The 23,416-nt window shown below is 43.9% G+C and overlaps 1 protein-coding gene across 2 annotated transcripts in view; it reads right to left on the bottom strand.

Annotated features, from left to right (window-relative positions):
* The window catches only part of CTSE (cathepsin E), a 287,701-nt gene that overhangs the window by 186,861 nt on the left and 77,424 nt on the right, over positions 1–23,416 (bottom strand). For both annotated transcript variants that reach the window (XM_069632601.1, XM_069632602.1), the window contains one exon: positions 1,827–2,017. In XM_069632601.1, coding sequence (XP_069488702.1) covers positions 1,827–2,017 — 191 coding nt within the window. The remainder of the gene's footprint in view (positions 1–1,826; positions 2,018–23,416) is intronic.

A 23,416-nucleotide genomic window follows, 5' to 3' on the forward strand; every position in this document is an offset into this window, starting at 1 on the left:
GATATCTTTTAATTATGAGCGCAACCTTTAGAGCAGACTAAGCCAACCATTTGTTTTCCAATTTGTCATTTTGAATGAAATGGTTCAAATTTGAAGGAATTCATTCAAGCAGATTTCCTTTCTAGCAACACTTTTCCGACATTTCAACTAGTTGCGTTAAAATCACTTAAGTCGGTGTCATAGACTAAGATAATGAGATTCAACCCTCTTTTACTTGTTAGTGTCTTTGGAGCCATGTTGCTTGGTGGAATTTGGCAAAATAGGGGCATAGAGCTTAATCTAACTAATGTAGGCCCCACTATTTTGGGATATGCTAAGTGTTTGCACTAGGTAGAGTTTGTGCCACCGAATCCCTTTCTGATTAACAACATGGCTTTCAGAAACTCTTGCTTACATTAGTCGTAGAGTTTGCCAGAACTTATAAGATGAACCACATTCCTCTTCAGGATGGGTCAATTCATATCAAAATACTGTCTGGAAAGCATATAAGTAAAAGGGTCAAGTGAGGACTTTGTTCTGTTGTTACATACATAGGGGCCAACAAGAAAAGGCACCTTTTGGGTGGGACGGAACATGTCCTGGGGCATTCTGTGAGCATGGACAGTTTGGGAACTGTATTTGCATTTAGAAGGTTATTAGTCCTACTGTCCATCAAATGGCTGGATGGAAGCAGCAGTATCAGACTTGCATCAGTTGTGTAGTCCGAGCTAGGCATCAGCGAGAATGTGCTTACAAATGTGCTTGGAGCGGTCTTTCGCTCTCCTCTTACCACCTTATTCTGTTTCTTTAAGCAACCCTATCTCTCGCTCTCTCACTTTCTACCTTTCCCTCTTTCCCTTTGGTGTTCCGATGGCCTGTTCTTTGGATCTCTTTCCTTATCTGTAGACACTACTCCTCTTCAATAAACAATCTTCCTGTTGGCTTCTGAGCACAGGTTTACATTCATTGTACGCACATTGATATATCCTCCTCTGATCCTATACACAGTCGGTAGCAGCAGCGTATCACCTACTGTCTGCTATTCCTACAGATGCTGACAACTGTTCCATTATGCGTAGATAAGTGCACGTGGACACTCTCCCACCTTCTGCTTGCATCGCTGGCCTGAAGGTCATTTTCCCTTGTCACAAACTCCAGTTGATCTCCAGGTAATGTTCTAACAAAGAAAAACTCCAAAACACTGTTTGACAGGCGCTCCAATGGGAGTTTTATTGTATCATGTAATTGCAGAGTTTCTGTATTAATGAGTAGTTTCAAATTGTTGTCCTCTACACCTGTTTCACCACTTTCAAATGCAGTGGCTCATCAGGCGGTGTACATGTATTTATATTGCTTTTTGATTTATCTCAAATGTATTGTGTTTCTTTCTTTTTGGTGTGAAGATTTGAAAGGTAAGTTTCCAATGTAGTTTATTTAGATCAATCTTCACAAGTTGAAGTATTTACTTCTATTTTGTGTGTGGGGCGGTCCCTCAATATCTGTAGCTCTTCGATTGCGCTGGATTCAGGTCTGGGTTCTGAACTGCTCCAGGTAATGTTGGTTATGGTTTGTCCACCGTGGATACCCCAGGAACCCCACGTTTTGGGATCTCCTCAATACATAGTGCCTTATCATAAGGTAAATCTGTTTGTTTAAACTGACACTTACTGAACGGGATGGGGATAACCAATTAGATGAAACATGTGCAGAAGTGCGAAACCCTTTACGGTAATTTAATTTGCCATACAGTTAATGAACTGTGTACTTCCCTCTGCCCCACTACAAAATCATCCAATTCACACACAAATATTAAGTAACTCTGGGAGGGGATTGCCTGGAACCCTTACCTGTTCACGTAGACAGACAATATTGGAACAGCCACCAGGTCCGGGGATGCAGCGTTATCGAACACAGAAGTGGAGCCTTCATCAGCCTGTGATGGGTAGGTCACAGCGAAGATCCCATCAAAGTCTGCATCCACGAAAGTGCTGACCGGCTCACTTGCACTTGTTTGGTTGGAGACATGGAGCTCCTCAACCTATGAAATTATGGGGCCTGTTAGTACCAGGATCCTGCTAAGCAATTATGCAATTGATGGGTCTCTCGAGTCCCCAAGACACAAATCCACCTTGTGTTTTCAGTGTATCCCACCATAGTACATTTGTATACTGAGAGTGTGAATACGTTATTTAGTAACTACCAGCAATGTTATGGTGGGTTTATAAAGGCTTGAGAAAATGCCATTGATCTGAAATTACAAAGGTAGAATAAGCCATTTCAGCTACGTCACACATTCTGCTTTGCCACCCAGTGGCCGACGCTAGAGGTTTACCTCCAGTTCAACACCGCTTGAACAATGCTGGTGGATTTGCAAATGAGCTCAAATGCAAGCTTTTTGCGCTAGGAAATTGTCTTTGACTAGTAGGGCAGTTATATTTACAAAGTCTTTGCTTAGCCTGAGTATGTATATGGGGTTCTCAAGGACAGGGCTTCAAAACTCATGGGCTCTAAATATGTTGTCCCTCAGATTTTCTACATTTAAATGTTCTTGTGTGGATGTATGTGGTGTGCACTTGAGGACCCATAACATGATTTCTTTTTTGTAATCCAAACCAGTCTTTTTTCATTGAAACAAGCATGATTGTAATGGTTGGGTGCGGATGCCATAGAATTTCAGAGGTGGGTCAATTGACATTAATTGATACCCTTTTTAGGGAAATGTGATTCTTTTTTGTTACACGTGTTTGAAAAAATGTAAGATACCTTGAACAACATTGTCAGTTCTTTTGTTTCATCCTGATCCCAGTGCCTGCATGTGAGTCAATCTGCAACATATTTCAGTGTACGTTTACCAGGTGGACGACTAATTTAGGGGTTTCCATCCTTTGGATCACCAGATGTTTTGGACTACAACTCCCATTTGCCCAATCCAACATAGTCAATGATCAGGGATCCTTGTAGTTGCAGTCCAAAACATCTGGGGAGCCATAGGTTGCAGAACCCTGGTCTAAAGCTTTGAACCTTTATTTAACATGAATGCATTGTGAACTGCTCATGTACTTTTGCAAGGTGCGTGGTCTGTCTTGAAGTACATTTGAAATGTTTATTACTCCTACGTCCCTTTCTCTTTCCTCCATACGAATGGGAGTCTGTCCAACTGGAACAGACCAAAAGGGGACTATGAACTAGAAGTAGAGTTGTCATTACATTTAGTAACTGTTTCCTAATTTTATCTGGAACAATATTTGTGCAATGTCTTATGTGAGGAACCAGGAATCAGACACAGACACAGGGGATTTATGGTGTTGGAAATAAACCTTTATTGAAACAAGAAGGGGTGAGGAAAATGCCTCTCTGTACCTACCTAAAACATAACTAAGAGCCTGTCCGATGTCAAGATGCCCAAAGCAACATGTCCTGTGTCCAAAAGTACTATTCTGGCCCTCACATTCCAAAAATCAAAAATCAACTCTAAGGTGAAAAGGGAAATGTCTTTGGCCTTGAGTAGTGTACAAATGTTCAAAAAGCAAATGCGTAACTTCAACACAAAAGTACCAGAAGGATGAAGTTCACAGTTCCAGAGGGTGGTTCCCTTCCCATGGATTTCTCTTCACTCTGCTGTACACGTTTAAGATAACAGTTCCTTGAGTTTCTTTTGATCAACAACACAACTGGTATGCAAAACAACTTGGCTGTTAGTTTAAATCTTTGTAGGATACTTGGTGTACTCTCCATGCAAGGTTTCTTCTCCTCTTTAATATATATAAGACCAGTCTTTTGCTATTTCTGATGTATACTTGTCAGGTCTTCCTCATGTGATGTACTTTACACAATGTCCAACTTGACCTTGCCTGGTATGCTCTCTTGCAAGGACTTTCTTGTATGCACACTCTTGCAATTTGAATCTGCCTGTTATACCCTCCTGCCTGGGCTTTTCTCTTATGAACGCACTTGCAACTTGCATCTGCCTGGGTTATTCTCCTGCCAGTGTTTTCTCATATGAACACACTTGCAACTTGCATGTTCCTGGAAGACTCTCCTGCCAGGGCTTTTCTCATACACACACTTGCAACGTGCATCTGCCTGGTATACTCTGCCGCCAGGGCTCATAGGTACACTGCGCACACTTGCAAACTTGACAGTCTCATATTTTTTTCTGTTCTGTATCTTTAAGAAATATTGCATCTCTAGTTCCTTCTTATATGCGTCATTTACTTTTATATGCCTTTGATAGGATTGCCAAAAGGTCCCAGTGTCCCTGCTTCCCTTGGGTAGACTCACCGGCTGTCTGTGGGTTGCGTTGATTCTCCCACGAGAAGCCTGCAGCAGCTCTTCGGGGGCATCCCACTCTTTCTCTCCGGGATTACAGCCTCTGCTCTGTGGCTTCTGTGCCCCTTGCAGTTCCTGCTCGCCTGCTTTGGGATTTTACATGCTCAAGTGCCATGGAAGCTGCCTTTTGGTACCTGTGAATGCTCGGAAGCCTTCCTTCTTCTTCTGGCATCCTTGCAGTGTACCATCTCTTGCAGTCCAGTCTCCTCGCTTCTTCTGCAAGCTGTTTGACTCTACAGACCTCGCACCAGCCCAGCAGTCCATTGGTCGACACCGAGAGGACAAGACATCTCCAGCCAGCGTCTCACTCCTGTCAGCTGGTCCACCAGTTCAAATCTCATGGCATCAAGTATTGGCTTGCAACAACTAGAGCACAGCTTGTACTCTTGGTCTTCATTGATCGTCATTAAACAGCTCTGCTTCCTCGTTACAGTACTTTTGTATTGAGGGTAAGGAAAGTCAGTACTTGATTACTTGTATGCAGAGTTTGGGAAATAATGCTCAGCAGTCTGGACAGGCAAGTCAATTCTTGATGACTTGTATGCAAAGTTTTGGAAAATATTTTCTTTAGTTTTGAAAGGGAAGCCAGTTTTTGATGGCTTGTATACAAAGTATGGAAAAGTATTCTGAGTAACTGTCATAAGTATGTGAGGGGAGTTATGACAATATACCATTAAGGTATGTGGCAATTGAGGGGGTATCCTGGTCAGGTCCTGCTCTAGAAGTTCCTCGGGAGATGCTGAACCCACAGAACCACAAAAGTGTTGTGCTCTCAACTAACTGAAACTCAGCTGGGCTTGGAATACCCTGAGGGAAAGGGGAAGTGGATAAAATAAAAAAAATCAGATTCTGGATCTTCCACTTGAAAGGATATCTGCACGGGTGAGAAAAGAACAAACAAGATGAGCATATCTACCTTCCTGAACCACAATCCTCCGAAACATAGTGTGAGGAAGGCATGGTATCAACAGAAGACACAGACACAAGTGATGCAAGTTTCCAAAACCTTTATTTTGGTATTTTCAAGGGTTGGGAGAGTTCCTGAATGTCCCTAACGCTATAATGGGAGTAGTCACGACCATTAAACATAGAAAACAAGTCCAAGTCAGTCTAGTCAAAATAAAAAGACCTATACTAAAATAAAAGAACCTTGCCCTCACTCTCAAATGACAGAAACAAAGTGTAGGGGAATGCAATCTAAAGAAAACGTGAATCAACAGAAAGTCAGCATGGTGGTTGAACAGTAATTCCCTTCCCCACGTTCAAATCACTGGGGACTGTAGAAGCTTTTACCAGGTGGCTGGTTCGCACAGTTCAATAGCTGCTTACAGTTCAAATAGGGCTGGTACGATTCAAACAGTTCACAATACTTTGTCAGGCATCCCTCGCCTAGGTATTTCAAAACAAACACAGTTCCTTCTTAGACTTCCCTTGACTTTGTTTCAAATCAAACAGTTCTGGTTCACCAATGTTCCCTCTAAGATGTGTGCATGTGCACATGCCCAGCTCCCTTCGGGGTGCCACTCAGAAGAATTTTACCAACGCACACAGACAATTCCCATCTTCTCACAAAGTAATATGGAACACGCCACAGCAGTTAACTGGCATTTGCTTTTTCTCACAATAAAATGAAATTATACTAACTAGCCTTGATATTCTGGTAGCCTATTTCCATTACACTACTATCAAAGCGTGACCTTAAAAACCTAAAACTCCTAAAACAGAACAGCCATTTCCGCACATAGAGAACAATAATTAGAGGGATCATTGTTCCCCACTAGACTTCTCAGGCTCTCCTCGACTCAAATCTGGATCGTTCTATACTTGTTCGTTTCAACTTTTCAATTTGCGGGATTCCCTTCTCCAACCACTTTGGTTGTCACTTTTCCTCTTTATGTCAAAGACTTTCAAAACTGCACACATTTTACGTAAGACTATGCATGACCACTTTGACAACAAATGTAACAAAGTTCAAACGTGCTCTTCTGGCACCAATAGCTTCTGGTTAACGTAGTTTTCTCGTATGCGTGTTTTCTTCAACACTCCTAATTCACAATTGCTTTCTTGCCACCTCGGAAGTTTCACTTTCATACAATGTATTCAGAAATTACCTATTTAATTCACTTCAAGCCCTTTCAGAATCTCAGCTTCTAACTTTAAACAATGGCCTTGCCAATAACAGTTCACAGTTCAAATCATTTCACTTTGGGTTTCCCTCCATTGGTTCGAACCCTTCACTTTTCTCTGAATGAGAGTCTTTTGAAAATGTACAGTATCTTTCCTCAGCCCTGTGTGGGACCCCTCTGATATTCTGGCTGTTAATCGTGCCCCAGGCACTCTCAGTATGCTTGCCCTTCCCTCAGATTACAAGTCCCAGAAGGCTTTGCTCCTGCCTTTTCGTTCTACACAATTCTCTTTATCGCAAGTGTCACTTTGCGGCTTCTATCTGTGCCCTTTCCGTTTTTGGAACACTTGCTTTTCATTAATGTCCATCCCTTTCATTTTAAACTACAGTTCCCATAACACCTCCTTCCCTTAGGCTATGGAACTTTACATTCAAGGCTTTCATATAACTTTTTTCCTTGCTTTCTTGACTTCAATAGTGCTGCTCGTGCTCCAATCTTCATTTGTAACAAAAAGGCTTTCTCTAAAGCTTCCTTTCATGTGCGCACCAGGTTTTACGAAAGCTCACTGGTCGGTGCCTTATGGTTTGCTTGTTTCCGCTGCTCTCAGTGTTGAGTCGGGGTCTTACTCACTGCCCCTCTGATACCTGGGCTTCTATTCACACACCCAGTGGAAACAAGCACTTTAGAGGACACAGCCAGCAGGAGACAAGGATCCCTAGCCACGCTGCAGCCCCTCTGAGACACCGGGCCAGCGCTTTGCCACTCCGGTCCCCACCGGATTCGCCGGGCAGCTTCCTCTGCACCTTCCTGCTTCTTGGCTCTCCAGGTTCTCTCTGTACTTCCAGCCCGTTCATGCTGCTGTTTCTGGTCGTCACACCTTTTATACTCTGCAGGGCAGTTAACAGGCTTCAGGTCTTCAAGATAATAGTTATGTACCTGACCCTGCCTGTGCTCATTAGTGGGACAAGGCCATTGAGGTCTGACATAGGTAATCCTCATAGTTTTTGGTTGCATCCTCTTCATCCCAGTACTTTGGTAGCTTCGTGTGGAAAGGGAATTATGGGAGTTGTAGTGTCCCAGAGGGGACTGCAGGCAAGTCGTCTAGATTACTGTCAGTGAAGGAGGGGGGGAATTACGTAATGGGTTTCATTCTTTTTTATGTCCCCTGTTTATCTGGGTCCATGTTGAAAATGGGGAGGGAGAAATGGGACAGGAATGGTAGTGTTCTATAAAGGCTGAGGGAGAGTAGGGTGTTGGATACCTGGAAAGGGGGGGATAACCGCATCTGACCCTCAGGCATCCCCTTTGCACTCCCCAAGGATCCCCTACTCAGGTGATCCTCCCTCGCTTGTCTGCCCCCAGGGTAAGGATCCAAGCGTGATGGCCGTTCCCTGGCCACCTGAGCAAAGGGTCCAGAGGGAGAGAATGTTAGGATGCCATCAGGTTTCTCACAGTAGCAATACCCGAGCTTCCTCTGCGGAAAGCCAAGAGGACGTTTTTAAAGTCTTAGAGTTCCCAACAGCTGCTAACCAGAGCTCTCATCTTAACTTGACTGTTATCTTCTGTGGTTAATTGAATCTTGTATTGCTTTCTTGGCTGTGAAGTATACTGCAGAAGAATCTAAGCAAGTTTCTCATAGAATAATGTGAGAAACCTGACAGTGATCTCCCACCTACTCCCCCGGGATCCTCTAGTCAAGTGGCCAGGAAAGGGCCATCACTTTTGGATCCCGGCTGTGGGTGTGGACAAGTGAGGGTGGATCACCTGAGTGGAGGGTAACAGGGGATTAGGAGGAGAACATCCGCGGGCGAGACATGTTATTCCCCCTTTTCCCATTCTACCACAAAACCCTTTCCCTCAGCGGTATTTGCAAACCCATTCGATCTCCCTCTCCCCATTGCCAACAAATACTGGGACGAGGAAGAGGCAACCCGGAGTAGTGAATATTTCCCATAGGAATAACAAGGGAAGTGTAAGAGGAACCGGCTATAGAAAGAACTTAAGTGGTCCCATTGATAGAGTTAGGCAGAGCCAGGTGCTTACTAATTATCACTCAAACCTGACTCCACTTGACTGTTTACTGTTTCTATAGTCACTTGTGGTTCTACACAGGTGAGAGAGCAAGCTGGGGACGTTGTCTGGACCAGAGAAGCCAAGGTGTAGAGAGCAGCAGGATCTTCGGGCCACAGGAGAAAGGCATACCAAGACACTGCCCGACATTGGTGAGGGATGCATTGTGGCTAGGGAGCCGTGTCCCCAGAGAGCCAGAGCGAAGCACCCTGCAGGCTACTATTGGTGGTTGGATCATTGCTCATTCCCTTAGGACCTGTGCCAGCCCCAAGAGTGTCTGGGGGGCAGGTGGTGAGACCCAGACCTCAGGCCCGGACAACCAGAAGGGACTGCTTGTCAACATGCTGCTGACCGGTTCAGTCACGTGAGAGAGAGAGAGAGAGAGAGACAGAGAGAGAGGGAGAGCGAGAGAGTGATAGAGAGAGGGAGAGAGAGTGATAGAGTGAGAGAGAGAGAGAGAGAGAGAGAGAGAGGGAGAGAGAGAGAGAGAGAGAGAGAGAGAGAGAGAGAGAGAGAGATTCAGGAGCATGCTGCTGACTGAAGCAGAGTGGGCGAAAATAATGGATAAAGCAGCACGAAGCGGAAAAGAGGAAAGAAATGAAAGAAACTTGTAAAGCAATATAGAATGAAAGAAAAGTGACAAGATACAGAAAAAGTAAGAGAAAAGTAAGAAAAGCAGAACACGCAAGTGACACAAAGAAAGTGAAATATCTGTGATAACAAGGATGTGAGTGACCCGAAACAAGAGAGAGGGTGCAGGTGTGCACAGGACAGCTGGAAAAGGTGCTAGTGGGCACGGAAAGGTAAAGAGAGTGAAAGTGTGTAACAAGGAAGTTAAAGAAGTTGCCAGTGGGCACGTGAAAGAAGGAAAGACAACAGGAGACCAAGAATGGGGTGCAGAAAGCCCCTGAATGCAAAGGCTAAAAGGAGGAAGAGCAGGGAATTGAAGAGAATGGGTTAAAGCTCAGAGTGGTGGTGCTTAGGAGGAGCGAAGAACCTGGCATTTTCCAAAGACTCAGATGCTACCCCTTGAAAGAATTGTATGTGAAAGAAAGGTACACCCTGACAAGTTGAACTTGTGTTTTGAAGCTCAAAAGAGGCCTAAGCTTGGGGAAAGGGAACCCTGAGAGGCCTAAGAGCAGAATTTGTATTTGAACTTGGAAGAGATCTGAGTTTGGGGAAGGGAACCCTCAGAGGCCTGTCAAAGTGGAATCTTGATTATTGTGTGTTATTGAAGGAATTGAAGCATGGGGACAGGAACCCGAGACGTTTAAAGAAGAACCGTGTTTGTTTTGGTTATACTTTGAACTTGAAAGGCCTAAAGCTTGGAGAAGGGAACCCAGAGGCATTCAAGACATTGATACTGTTTGACCCATAGAAAAGGTGCTATGAGCAGTCCCGTTTTGATTGAACTTGTTTCTTTGAAGCTGACCACCGTGCACCTGGTGTGAAAAACACCTAAAACCAATCCTGGTTTCCTATTTTTGTTGAAACTCCACTTTTTGCTTTCAAAAGACTTCCTATCCTTGTACAGCGTGCGGCAAGCATAGGTTTAGACACAGGCATATTATTAATTTGGACTCTTAGACTTCCAAGGCCCTTAGAAACATCAGTTAAGGCAACCATCCCTTTAGTGTTAGGGCCAGTTAGGCATTACACCAACCCAGGAATTTTAGTAAATAAAGGTTTTTAAAATGAATAACTTTGAGTCTGTGTCTCTCTCTCTTGATGCTATGCCTGTCTCACAATACCCAAACTTCCAGTCACTAAACTTAACTACTTATTATTTGGCTATTAGGTTTGGTTTGTCTTTTGAGGCTATAGTGCTAACACCACCTACGTTTTCAGGATAACCTTTTTAGAGGAGGGAAAACTGTGAACTCCTAAACACACTTATTGATTTCCTACTTATTCTACCTGCAATTACTCTGTTTCAATATTTTCTTCTAAATTCAAGAAAAAGATAAAATCAGAACGGGTTTAACAAATTCCGGTCCCCGCGGATCCGTGCTAGTCAGTCATTTGAAAACGAACTTCACCACTGGGGCCGCGTAATCAAGCGCAGCACATTTCACCACTACTCCGTCTAGGTCACACCCGCCTCACCGTCCTCCTTTCTCTCACCGCTGTCAGATTACGGCGCATGGATGCACCTTCCTCATTGCACGTGCAACAACTGCTTGTCCTAACCTAACTTTCTCATGAGTCGGCTAATCCGAAATGAATGAAACATTTCCTTCTTCAGTATATTTACACTAAAAACACACAATTATTTGCACAATTCTCTTCCTATTGAAAACTGGAAGTTTGTTTCTGTTTTATTTTAGCGCAAAACTTAATTTAGAGATGGACTGATGACTTCTGCTCTTCCTGCCAACAGTGAATGAAGTCTTGTTCTCCTTCTTCTTTCAGGTGAGGTTCTTCTTCCCAGAAATACTGTTACGGCCTAAAAACAGGAACTGAAGCAAAACAGGGCCCACTCAAAGGACGGATCTTAATAAAGGCAGTTTAGAATGTTCTGCCTTGCCCTGAGTTCCACCTTCATGCAATCAGGAGTCCAGTTGCTTCTCTGCATTTTGACCAGGAAAAACCCCAGCACTCTGAATGATTCAAGTCAAGGCCCAAACCAAATTTATGCAAATGACTATAATGTAAATTAACTAAATTACAGTGTGACTCTATTGTGTATGCAGACTTTTGTACATGATGTCTACCAGGGAACCTGACAGTACCCCCTCTCCAAGGCCCTGACCAAGGGCCTGGCTTGTAAGGGTTTCTTCTGTGAAACCTGGCTACTGCCAGATCAGGGAGGGTCGGGTCTGGGTACACTTACATTTATGTAATCACTTACTTAATTACTTAGTTACACTGGTTGGTTTGGGCCTTAACATTATTCTTTTTAGAAGGAACGTTTCCCAAACCCTCATGGAGGAAATGGAACTGAGAGCTGATTGGTGGAGTCTTAGCTCTTGGAGTTCAGGTAGACATTCTAAACTGCCTTTCATCGTCCATTTGCAGCAGGAAGGTCAGGTTTGGTTTTGCTTCTAGTCAAAAGTCCTAGACGCAGGTGTGAGCGAAGCCATCGTGAGGAAGAATTCCCTTCAGAGCTGTAATCTACGTGCAACATCACCCAGAGAAACGGTGTGCGCGCAGCGTTCCCAATGTGCATGAAGAGACTGTTAGTAACTAGAACCAAGTTTGAGAAAAGTTATTAGTCTTTGTTGGACTGTCTTATTTTCATAAAAGGTTGATAGCTTGTTGCAGTTTTTATTTTGTGAGAATATCACTTAATTTCACCAGTGCGGGCTCTCTCACAGACCTGTAGTGGACAGAGAGAGTCGCTTCTCGAAGATCTCATTTAGACCGGAATGCGTGCGCATGCCCTCTGAGACCAGTGGCTCTGTTACAAGTACTTGTGCACAAAAGCAGGGAGATAGTGTCTATGTTCTCACTTACTCAGAGGCCAGAGTCTCTGATGACTGTTTTAGTGCTGTGAAAAGGCAGTTATCGAAGAAAGCGCTCAGTGGTCTGTCTGGAGGAGAGTAGTGTCTCTCTATGGACAGTAAGGTGGCGTGCATGTGCAATTTCATAAAGGATCAAGTTAAACGTTGAAGCGCTTGCAGCAGAAGTTCAAAAGTGCACCGCCACAGCGAAGTGAGATTAATTTGAAGAGGGCGATCGTCTCCGCATCATGCACCATTCCCTTCAGCAGAGAAAAGAGTCACTGTATTGCTCTTGGAAACAGCACTTAAGGGAACAAATTGCAGACAGCATAGTTAGGTTAGGGGAGGCATTGACTAGACAGTGAAGAATCTGATTAGATAATTTAGTTTGTATTTCTCAGCTGAGCTTGTAAATAGGTATTAGATGTAGTAATAAGAGTCTGGTACGTAAACGCAGCAAGCGGACCCCACTAATTTACATACTCCTCCACGCTCGGCCAGAATGACATCTAATGCCATCCGGTTCTGAAGAGCCACTAATCTTATCGCTTTCTGTTCTAACGTCATATTATAGAGTATGTCAGTGGTCCGATTGATGGTTCTCTCCAATACTCTCGCTAGTCCCCTGATATCTTCTGAATTCGTAATTTGCCCAACAAATGGCACAAAGGATTTCATGATATCTCCTAGAGTTTGTGCTGGAGTATCCCCTTTCACACCTCGTCGTGGACGAGTTTTCGAAATTTCTGCAGAACTGGAAATAAATACCCCAGGTAGTAGAATCCCTAAATAACAGGTTCCTTGACAATCCATGGGCAACCATGGAAATGCCACATCACCGCAAACAAAATAGACAGGTTTGCCTACGTACAGAGGTCTGTTCTCACTAGTGAAATTCGCAACGTTGGCGCACTTTCTAAAATTACCGATTGACTGTGTTCCATTCCTCTGTATACAGAAGGATACTGAATCGGGGCTATGGTCAACAGAATAAGATGGAGGCGTGGCATCCTTATTGCCTATAGGAGCCATTTTGAAAGAGATTAAAGAAGGAAAAGGACGAGACAATCTATCAGAGGGCCTAACAGAAGCAACGTTTGGCTTACTTCTATTTGCAAAAAGCGAGCATCCCAGGGGCATCAAAACATACTTTGCAAAACTATTCAAATTTGTACCATCAAAGTTCCCTGAGATGCTGTCATTCCATCAACCAAACAATAGTACTCTAAGAGAAGCGTAACAGGCAGTTGTCAGAGGCAAAGGGTAAATATACCAACCTAGCCCCTTATCCCCATGTTGCGGTAGATGTGAACAAATCCAGCAATTGGTTCTATTTAAAATTGCATGAGTGGCATTCATAATTAACAAAATAGTATTATTCTGATAGTTCTGTCTATGCGAAGAATCTCTAGGTGATAAAGTATGCAATTGCACGGAAGGAGTGGGGATAACAGATATGTTTTAAATAGGTAAAAAGTCCTCTAACGGATATGCTTCCTCCAGATACCATAACCCAAAACCAACAGTTACTAAAAATCCAGTTACTATTACAAAAAGGCAACAATACACTTTGGGGGTCCCTTTACATGCTTGATCATTGTCTCTGCTAGTCATATTCTTATCCAAAAGCTCGGTACGAGCGGTAGCGGGTGCAGGCATTGTAGTCTTCAATCGAAAAACACCAATTGTTCGTTTGCTGGCGACTCCAGTCGCGCGTCTTCTTAATGTCTTTCCCACAACCCTTAGCCAACAGAATCCTTCCGTACAGTCGGGCCAAAAGATAAGCCCTCAAATGATTTTCTCAATAGCACAGTCAGACCATGCTGTACGTTTACTTCCTTGGACGCAAATTATATTTCATAGTTTCTGGTGAGAACAAAGTGTCGTCACTTCCTCCTGGAGGTGGCGAGTGAACGGAAATGGGATCAGAAAAGGATTGATCCGGAAGTTCCACTGTTGGGGAGTGCAGAGACAAGATGGCCGTTTTGTCTGGCCTTGCGGATTCTGGAGCGGTCTCTGATTCTCCCTTGTTGGTTGTTGCTGTTTCAGGCACGATAGTTACAGCAGTGGGAAGGGATTCTGTGTCTTCTGTATCGTATGGCACAGGCTGTGGGAATCCGTTTGGTGTGCGTCGCATGGATCCAGTTCTTACGACCCGCTACCCACACAGCAGTCTGAGTGACTAGCAGGACTTGGTAGGGACCCCTCCACCGAGGTGCAAGGCAAGACGACCTCTCAAAAACTTTCGTGAGGATCCAGTCCCCGGGTCGTAGACTATGACCCGGACCCTCATACCGTACAGGTAATGCCTCTCGCACCTGGTGATAAATTGAAAACAGATTTTTAGTCAACTGGTTACAGTAATCTGAAAGAAGCACATTTTCTATATCCTGCAATGAGCTGCTTTTTGGCAAACCCCAAATATTAGCAGGTCTCCCCATTACCACCTCAAAGGGAGAGAGCCCAGTCTTAGTTTGAGGGGTTGTTCTCATTGACCACAACACGATCGGTAAGGCGCCCGGCCATTTTAGCTTGGTGCCAGCGCACGTCTTAGCGAGCTTGTTCTTTATAATGCCGTTATGCCTTTCAACTAATCTGGCACTTTGGGTATGTCTGGCTGAATGGAATCGTTTATCAATCTGCAATCCTTTGGAAATTTGTAGGATTACAGCAGCGATAAAGTGTGGCCCATTATCCGACCAGATGACTCTCGGCAGCCCGAACCTAGGAAAAAATTCTTTCAACAGAGATTTTGCCGTTGTTATGGCCGTTGCATCTCTAACCGGGAAGGCCTCAACCCACTTACTAAAGGCACAAATGACAACCAATACATATTTAAGATTGTTGCAACGTTCCATTTCAATAAAAACCAAGTGAATAACCTCAAATGGAACAGAAGGTGGAGCAAAACTGCCTCTAGGAGTCGAGGTACCTTTTCCTACATTGTGCTGCAAGCAGCAGACCATGCACCCTTGGACAAAGCGCTCTGCAGTTTTGAAAATCTTATCATTGGCCCATACACTGTGTAGCATTTTAGTCAATTTACGCGCACAAACGTGTGTCGGACCATGAGCCATAATAAACATCATTGTAATGTAGGCGTCCGGGAGTAACCATTTTCCTTTAATATTGTCCACCCAACACCCATCATCATCCAGTCTCCGTGCACCCTCGATCCATCTCTTAGTTTCCTCTATGGTAGCATCTGCTAGAATGTCTTTTACAGAATTGATACTTTCACCCAAAGTGCAAATATTTACAGTTTCTCTTACAGCATACATTTCTGAACTGAAATAAGTGGCAGTTTGTTTAGCTATTTGATCAGCGAAAGCATTCCCTTTTCCTACATCATCTGTAACCTTTTGATGTGCTGAACATTTTATAATAGCTAACTGAACAGGGAGTGCGAGTGCTGAAAGTAATCGCACTATTAAAGTGCCATGCTGAATTTTCGTTCCGTGCGAGGTCAAGAAACCTTGTTCTTTCCAAAGTCTACCGAAGTTGTGGACCACCCCAAAAGCATACTGACTATCGGTATATATATTTACTGTAAGCCCTTCAGAAAGTTCACAAGCTCGAGTTAACGCTATAATTTCTGCACCCTGCGCGGAATTATGCATAATTCTTTTGGTTTCCACAATCGTGCTTAAAGTAGTGATGGCATAAGCAGCCGTGGATGTACCGTTCGGAAGTTTAAAACAAGAGCCATCATAAAATAGCTCTCCTTGTGGGCTATTCAAAGGTGTGTCTTTCAGATCGATTCTGCCTTTAGTCTCTTGTTCTGTCATATAAAGGCAATTGTGTGATGTTTCGTCACCATCAACAGTATCTTGCGGGACAGGTAAAAGTTCAGCCGGATTTAATACACAACACCTGTGAATTTGAATGTGGGGGACAAACAAGATTAGTTCATATCTTGTCAATCGTGCGGAAGTGAGGTGTTGCGTTTGAGTTCTATTCAATATAATATCTACAGAGTGAGGTACCATTAGGGTTAACGCATGGCCCAGGACCTTTCCCTCACTCTGTTTTACAGACGCAGCAGCAGTAGCAACAGCTCTCAAACATCTCGGCAAAGCGCATGCAACAGGATCAAGGGCGGATGAGAAATAGCCGCATGGCCTATTCTTCCCTCCATGTTCCTGCGTTAACACAGCCAAAGCACATCCATCACGTTCATGCACATACAACACAAAGGCCTTGTCATAATTCGGAGTTCCTAAAACCGGCGCTGAACACAGCGCAGATTTGAGCAAATCAAATGCTGTCTGGTGTTCCAAAGTCCATGGCAATGGCAAAGAAATGCCCTTCTTTGTCAAAGCCAGCATTGGTTTAATCGTTAACGAAAAGTTAGGGATCCACAATCACAGTAAGAAACCATACCTATCAGGGCTTTAACTTCCTTCTACGTATTTGGGACAGACATGCCAGAAATAGTCTTCATTCGTTCAGGTGTCAACCGTCTTCCTACCTTTGACAGGAGATAGCCTAAATAGGCAACCTCCTGACAACAATATTGGAATTTTTTAAGTGAAGCTTTGTGGCCATGTTTCGCTAGATGACAAAGCAGAAACACGGTGCCTTCTTTACAGGCGCTCTCAGAATCAGCAGCCAAGAGGAGATCATCTACATACTGTAGTAATGTGCAAGTAGTAGGCAACTCGAGGGTATTGAGCTGCTCTTTCAATGCCCTACTATAAATAATTGGACTCTCAGTGTAGCCTTGTGGTGCACGAGTGAATGTGAACGAGCATCCACCTAGGGTAAACGCGAACAAATACCTGCTATCCTTGTGTATGGGAATACTGAAAAATGCGTTTTTAAGATCAACAAAGCTAAAATGAGTGGCAGAAGCCGGAATCATAGTTAGTATCGTTGTAACATCAGGTACAATAGGAAATTGAGGAGCCACAATTTTGTTAATTGCACGTAAATCAATTATAAAACGAAAGGGAATCGCATTATCACCTTTTTTGTATACTGGCTACCCGTAATCTCCTCAATTACTCCACGATGTACAAAATCAGAAACTATACATTTTAAAGCCTGTTCGCCTCCAACTGAGATCTTATATTGCGGGATGCGAGGCAATTTTACTTCATGTTTCAGAATAATTTTAACAGGTTCAATTTGAAGAATGCCCACATCATTATCATCAATTGCCCATAAGCATTCTGGAACATTACTGAATTCTGGCGGTAAGGGTCAAGTCAAAAAATGAGAGGCAAGCTATTGCTGAGGTGAAATTGTTAACTGAACTCCGTCCGGAGAACAATGTATTACTGCATGCAATGCCTTCAACAAATTTAGCCCCAGCAAGTTCTCCCCACAGGTGTGGTAAGTAGAAATGGACACTGTTCCGTGAAGGGACCCAGTGTTATCGGTACCGGCAAAGAGACCGGACAAACTACAGGTGTGCCTCAAAACCCTACAGAAATGTTGGACTGCCCTGACAGGGGAATATTTGGAACCCGTGAATGATTAATGGAACATTTCTGTGCTCCCGTATCTACTAAAAATAGATGCTTCCTATTTCCCACCGCCATCTCAACGTAGGGGCCTTTCTGATGAACGGGAATAGGCGTAGGTTCCAAATCCTGCTTCGGGCAATCCTAGCGAAACAGAATATTATCAAAAGGAAGCTCTTCAGAGAGGTATGCGGCAGAAGGGTGATCAAAAATGTTTCTATTATCCACATTCAAAACTTGCTTATCTTGTGAAGGAGGTTGCTGGGATTCTGGTGCAAACTGACCTCTGCCAGGGCCCCCTGCACCTGGGCGACCTCTGGATCGTCTACCCATGTTCCCAAATGACCTTTGCTGCAAGGTCGGACATTGTGCGCGCCAGTGGCCTTCCTGCCGACAATAGGCACACTGGTTAATGGTTACCGGAGCCAAGGGTGCACTTCCCTGTGGAATGTACTGACCTCTAAATTGATTACCCCCTCCAGGGCTTCTAACAATCTGTTGTAATAAAACTTTTGTTTTCAGGTCACCCTTTTTTTCTCAAGTTTTTCCTTTCCAGTATTTACACAATTTTCATAGTACTGAGCCATATGCAGTACTTCTGATTGAGACTTCCCCTGCCAACCGCTTTCGGAAGACATAATCTGTAACTGGATGTCAGGCAGCAATCTATGTACAAATTTGTCAACAAACAGCCTTTTGCCTGACTCTGTGCCTAGGTCTTATCCACTGAAATCTGAAAATACCTGCTCGAACCGATTGAAGAAATCGGTAGCACCCTAAGATTTTCCTTGGACAAAGGCCGTAAACTTGTCCCAAATGATTCTTTCTCAGGAACTATAGTTTTCAATTTTACAATAATTCTATCAGGCAAGGTTAATATCACTTGAGGCGGTCGTTCGCCAGCTGGTCTTTCTCTATATAGCCTAACCATGTTATCCCATGTATCTCCCAACCCAGGTATGTCATCTATAGTCCTAATCTGTTTCCACAAATCGACTGGCAGGAGTATGGGAAATAATAAATCAATATCACTTAAGGTGAATACCGACGACTGTAAGACCGACTCTATTTCTTTATAGAACCCGGTCGGATTCTTTCTTACATCGGGAATAGATTGCTTTATGGTGTTCACTTCCTGTCTTGAAAACGGGACGTGAACAAACTGTGATACGTAATGTGCAGGAATTTCTTCCGCAAGTATTCCTCGTCCAGCATCGGCCGCAATCTCAACTTTCGGGACAAATGTCGGAGGGACCTCTCTCATAGGCAACTGAGAAGTAGGCAGCTCCGAACGCTTACTAAGCAACAGAGCCAAATCAAGAGCTAGGGCAGTTGAAGAAGTATCAATCGAAAAAGCTCTCTTATAAACACTCAACAATTCTGCAGGATAACAAATCTTTCTTTTTACACACTTGTTCTGCAGGTACTCTACCATCACCTGTATCACCTTCTTTTGCATTTCTAACGTATACTGACTATATGTGTCATATACTTCATCTGGAGTTATCGACATATCCGAAATCCATCTTATCGCATCCTTTATACAAATTCGCGCTTCCTCACCTTTTAATTCACGGCGAGGAGAAAACCGTTTCTGTAAGTACATAATACCTAAACTACCACCATCTGCTTCCTCATTCTGTAACCCTTCCAACTCCTTCCTATACTCAAAAATCCTCTCAACATGCTCATATACCTTCTCCGCAGTATCTCTGGACAATGCTAAGGCGTTCAAATCCCGTAACCCCTGTGGGAAATCTTCATCGTTTAATCTATTGCACATTATACTCAAATGAGTCCCTAATCCTTCAATAAAAACATTTTTCTCAGGAATACCTTTTAAATTTTTGAGTGTGGAAAAAACATCAGCTTGTTCACCCTTCTCCATACAATGTTTAGCCCAAGCAATCAATTCATTCTTTTTGTCTGGGGACACAGTATTACGAGTCACAACCCTTGGTCTCGCTCCCTGGTCTACTACAAGCGATGCAGAATCACTTGGAAGAGGAAGAGTAGGCACATTCTGAATATCAACAGGTGGAGGCAAGGGGGCAGGCAAAGGAGCGACAGCTGGAAGAACAACAGGAAGAACAGCAGGGAGGACCGGAGGAACTATAGGAGGGGGAATAACAACGGGAAGGGGCAAAGCGCCAGGAAGAGGGACGTACGGGGGTGGCGCGGAGGCATCGGGCCTTCGTTCATGCAAAAGTTTATTAATCAATTCATCTGACGTATGAAAATCTTTCGAAGTGTAGATTTTCTGAATGCCTAATTGAAACGCCCTGTCCGTGTTCCTAACTGACTCCAATTGTTTATTTTGATCATATAACCGTGCCTTTTCGACACTTGTCATATGTCTACGCATATGTTTTTCTCTACTCTTTTGTTGCTGCAAAGCTTCTGTTTTCCAACTGTGCAATGCGTCAAATGCTGCAGGTCTAGCCTTTTTCTTTACTAATACAGACTCTAGATATTCTATACGAGGGATTTCAAAACTAACATTGGTTGGCCACCGAAGATTAGAATTATGTCTGGTCTGTCTGTGCCAAATGTCATTAAATGCTATACTACCAAAGCCTTTCTTACAGTACATAGTACATGCCGGCGACCCCTCCTGTGGTGCGGGACGGCTATCTTCCAAAGATTGTCTGTCGCTGCGGAATAATGCCCTAAAGCAGGCAGACAATTTCCCAGGCATATCAAAGTTCTGGTGTTACCTGGTCAAGTAATTGTGCTTGCGAGTACAATGCGCCAAATTCAAATTGTCAGGGTTAAATTAAGAATAGGGACACGATTCACCTGACCAAAGGACTGGGAGGCCCGATCGGGTTACTAAGGATAATGCTAAGGACCCACTTGTCTGGTGATTTTCGGAAAATGTACCCACCTCGATATATGGACCCTCGTCAAGACGTTGTCTCGGGCTACATTTCACCGTTCAGGGATCGGATCGTGCAGTTTTGTTGAGGAATTTGCTTCTCGTCTAGAGTGGCCATTTCTGTTGGCATTGTCCGATCCCGGTCCGATAGCCGAGACAACCTTCAACGAGACAAAGTCGATCTTGAGGGTCCCTATTCGGGCGCCATCTGTGAAATCATAAAAATACAATATTAAGGCTTTTACACCATGCAAAGGGAAATACACTGACACGAGCTTGTAAAGATTCCCAGAATCTTTATTACAAAACTGAACAGTATCGAACAAAGTACACAAATAGCTATTTGGCCGTCAATATAGCACAGAGACCACCAGTAGGGTTCAATGTGAGCAGTGAGCAGGATTTGCTATCTGGACATCAGCGTATTTATACAGTTTGTTATAATGATGTCCAGCCTCTTACAAGTTAATTATATACTGGGCTAGGGTCGCGCCAGGTTCGTTTCCTAATTTACATATCTCGTGCATGCGGTTTACTTTTCAACATATTCACTACACACACTATTATTCTTTAGTTTTAACGCTACACTCTTTACACATTGCTTTAATACAAATCAAACAAATGTTTCGCATGTCGTAATTGGATAGCATTATTGTTCTTGTAATCTTGTAGGTTAACATCGCCGAATTAAGTAATCCCCTGATCCCGAGGTCAACGAAGGACAAGGTCTACATGACCCTAACTTGTAGCCTGAAGGCAGGTTGGACATTAACTCCCCTACAAAGGTTGGAGAGGTTAAAGCAAGAAAAAGAGCAAGCGAGACGGCCATTTTAGACTATAGGGTGACTTTGTACGATAAACTGAAATGCCGGCTCTAACCTAAAATGGAGGCTGGATTCACTTGGGGTCACAACCTTGTAATACGGATTTCCTCGCAAAGCGACTGGGCATAGGCCAACATATACAATGAGTACGAAACAATATTATATCAGTTCTAACATGCCCCCTGGATCTGAAGTAACATCTCAGAAATTAATGGGAGAGGGTACCTATTCTTAATGGTTGCCTTGTTGAGAGCGCAGTAATCAATAAAAATCCTGGGAGTGCCTTCCTTCTTAGGGATGGAAAATAGGGGAGACGCTGCAGTGATTTTGAATGTCTGTCCCTTAGCTACATTTTCCACCAAATATTACTGAAGATAATCATTCTCTTTATCAGTTGGAGCATAGCCTCTACTGCAGAGTCAATTAGCTCCCAACTCCTGCTCTATGTTACAGTCAAAAGGCTTGTGAGGGGGAAGTTAACGGCCTCTGATTCATCAAAAACATCACAAAACTCCTGATAGCATTCAGGTAATGCTCCAACAACTGCCCCAATTGAATGTGAGGGAAGGAGGGCTTCTCCCTCAACTTACCCCCTAACTGCTGCATCTTCTTGTACCTCAGGAATATCTAGGGTCTGAGACCCCGAGCAATGTTCCTTGCAGAAATCTGAATTTAAGTCAATCACCCGCCTGCCCCAGTCAATTTGTGGATTGTGGGAGATAGGCCAAGGCATTCCCAGGATAACCTTTAATTGAGGAGCATCATTGAGCACAATAACCAACTCCTCTCCATGGTTCTCAGCCACAATAATAGTCTATGGTGCTGTACCATGAGTTATTGGTCCAGAGGTTAACGCAGGACCATCTACAGTCCTTACCTGCTCTATCAAGGTCTTTTGAGTCATCTGTATGCCCAAAGCCTCAGCCAGCACCCAATCCATGGAGTTCCCAGTAGCCCCTGATTCCATAACCACTGGACCACTCCCTACTACTATTCTTTCAGCATGAAAGGATACATTAACTGTGATGTGTGGAACAGCTGGCTGGAGAGTGTTGGCCAATTTTTGCCAGGGGCGCAGGGGGGTAGGGCCTGAGGGGCAAGGCCCACCCAAAATGTGTAAATGCCCACTCAGCTTTGCTGAGTGGGCATTTACAACTGCCACTATGCAGCTTGAGCAGCAGCGTTCGCTCTACGGGAAATCCACGTATTGAGCAGATGAGTCAGAGAACGTACCCTGCTGCGTGCATGTCAGGAACCTGGAAGCTAGGTCTGCTTCCTGGTTTCTGTCTGTGCAGGAGCCGGAGACCTACGGAGCAGCTGAAGAGGCAGCGGCGTGGTGAGCAACGGAAGAAAAAGTGTTTTGTTTGTGTGTATGCATGTGTGCAAGGATTGAATGTAGGTATGAATGTATGTGTGCATGCATGCGAGGGTGTGTGCAAGTGCACATGGGTGTGTATGTACCTGTGTATGTATGCAAGAGGGTGTCTAAGTGAATTTGTATCAATTCATGAAATGTGAATGGTGTACATTGGTACGTGAACTGGTGTGAATGAGAATGCAGCATGAATGTTCTGGGTGCTTGTGTGAATGACAGAAACTGTATGGGTATGTGACTGGTGGATGAAGGTGTATACGTGTGCATGTGTTTGTGTGTCTGTTTGTGTCTATGTGTGTGTGTATCATGTTTAACTGGCATTTATGGGTGCAACATAGCCAAATTGAGTGTTATTATTTGAAGGAGAGGTTGGTGTAGGGGGAAGGTACTACACTATTAGAATGCATTGGAAACATCTTCTGTGCATTGTTGGGGACTTGGCTCTTCTAATGAATCCCCCTTGAATTATTTGGGCTCCCTATCTATGCTTTGTTGCTCCTGTGCATTAGGAACAAATGCACGTCCCTCTGCAGGCTCTCCTTAGGGTTAGCCCTACTACACTAGCTCCAAGCTCCACTTGTTACACAATCCTGGCTACATCTCTGCTTGTTTTGTCTTGTTCCCCATTGACTGGAATCTCTTCGGGGTGTTCTGCCAATTAACAAGAAAATGACCGCTCCTGACTGTTGTTTTTGCGTCGCCTATGCTTCTCCTCTTTCGAAAGAGGTCCCCTTAGTCTACCGGCAGGCTCTGAAACCCTGGTATTGAAATCTCTATTTACAAATTCCACCCTAGGGCTCTCAACTCTAGGATTTTGCTTCCCTTCTCCAATGACTCTTTTACACTCAAGCTCCCCTTTTGCTCTGACAATGGTCTAACTGGACCACTAAATGAAGTAGAGTGCTTCAAGAAGTAGGTCAGCTA

This window comes from Ambystoma mexicanum, chromosome 13 (assembly GCF_040938575.1).
Source record: "Ambystoma mexicanum isolate Mex_15411 chromosome 13, UKY_AmexF1_1, whole genome shotgun sequence".
Taxonomy (NCBI): domain Eukaryota; kingdom Metazoa; phylum Chordata; class Amphibia; order Caudata; family Ambystomatidae; genus Ambystoma; species Ambystoma mexicanum.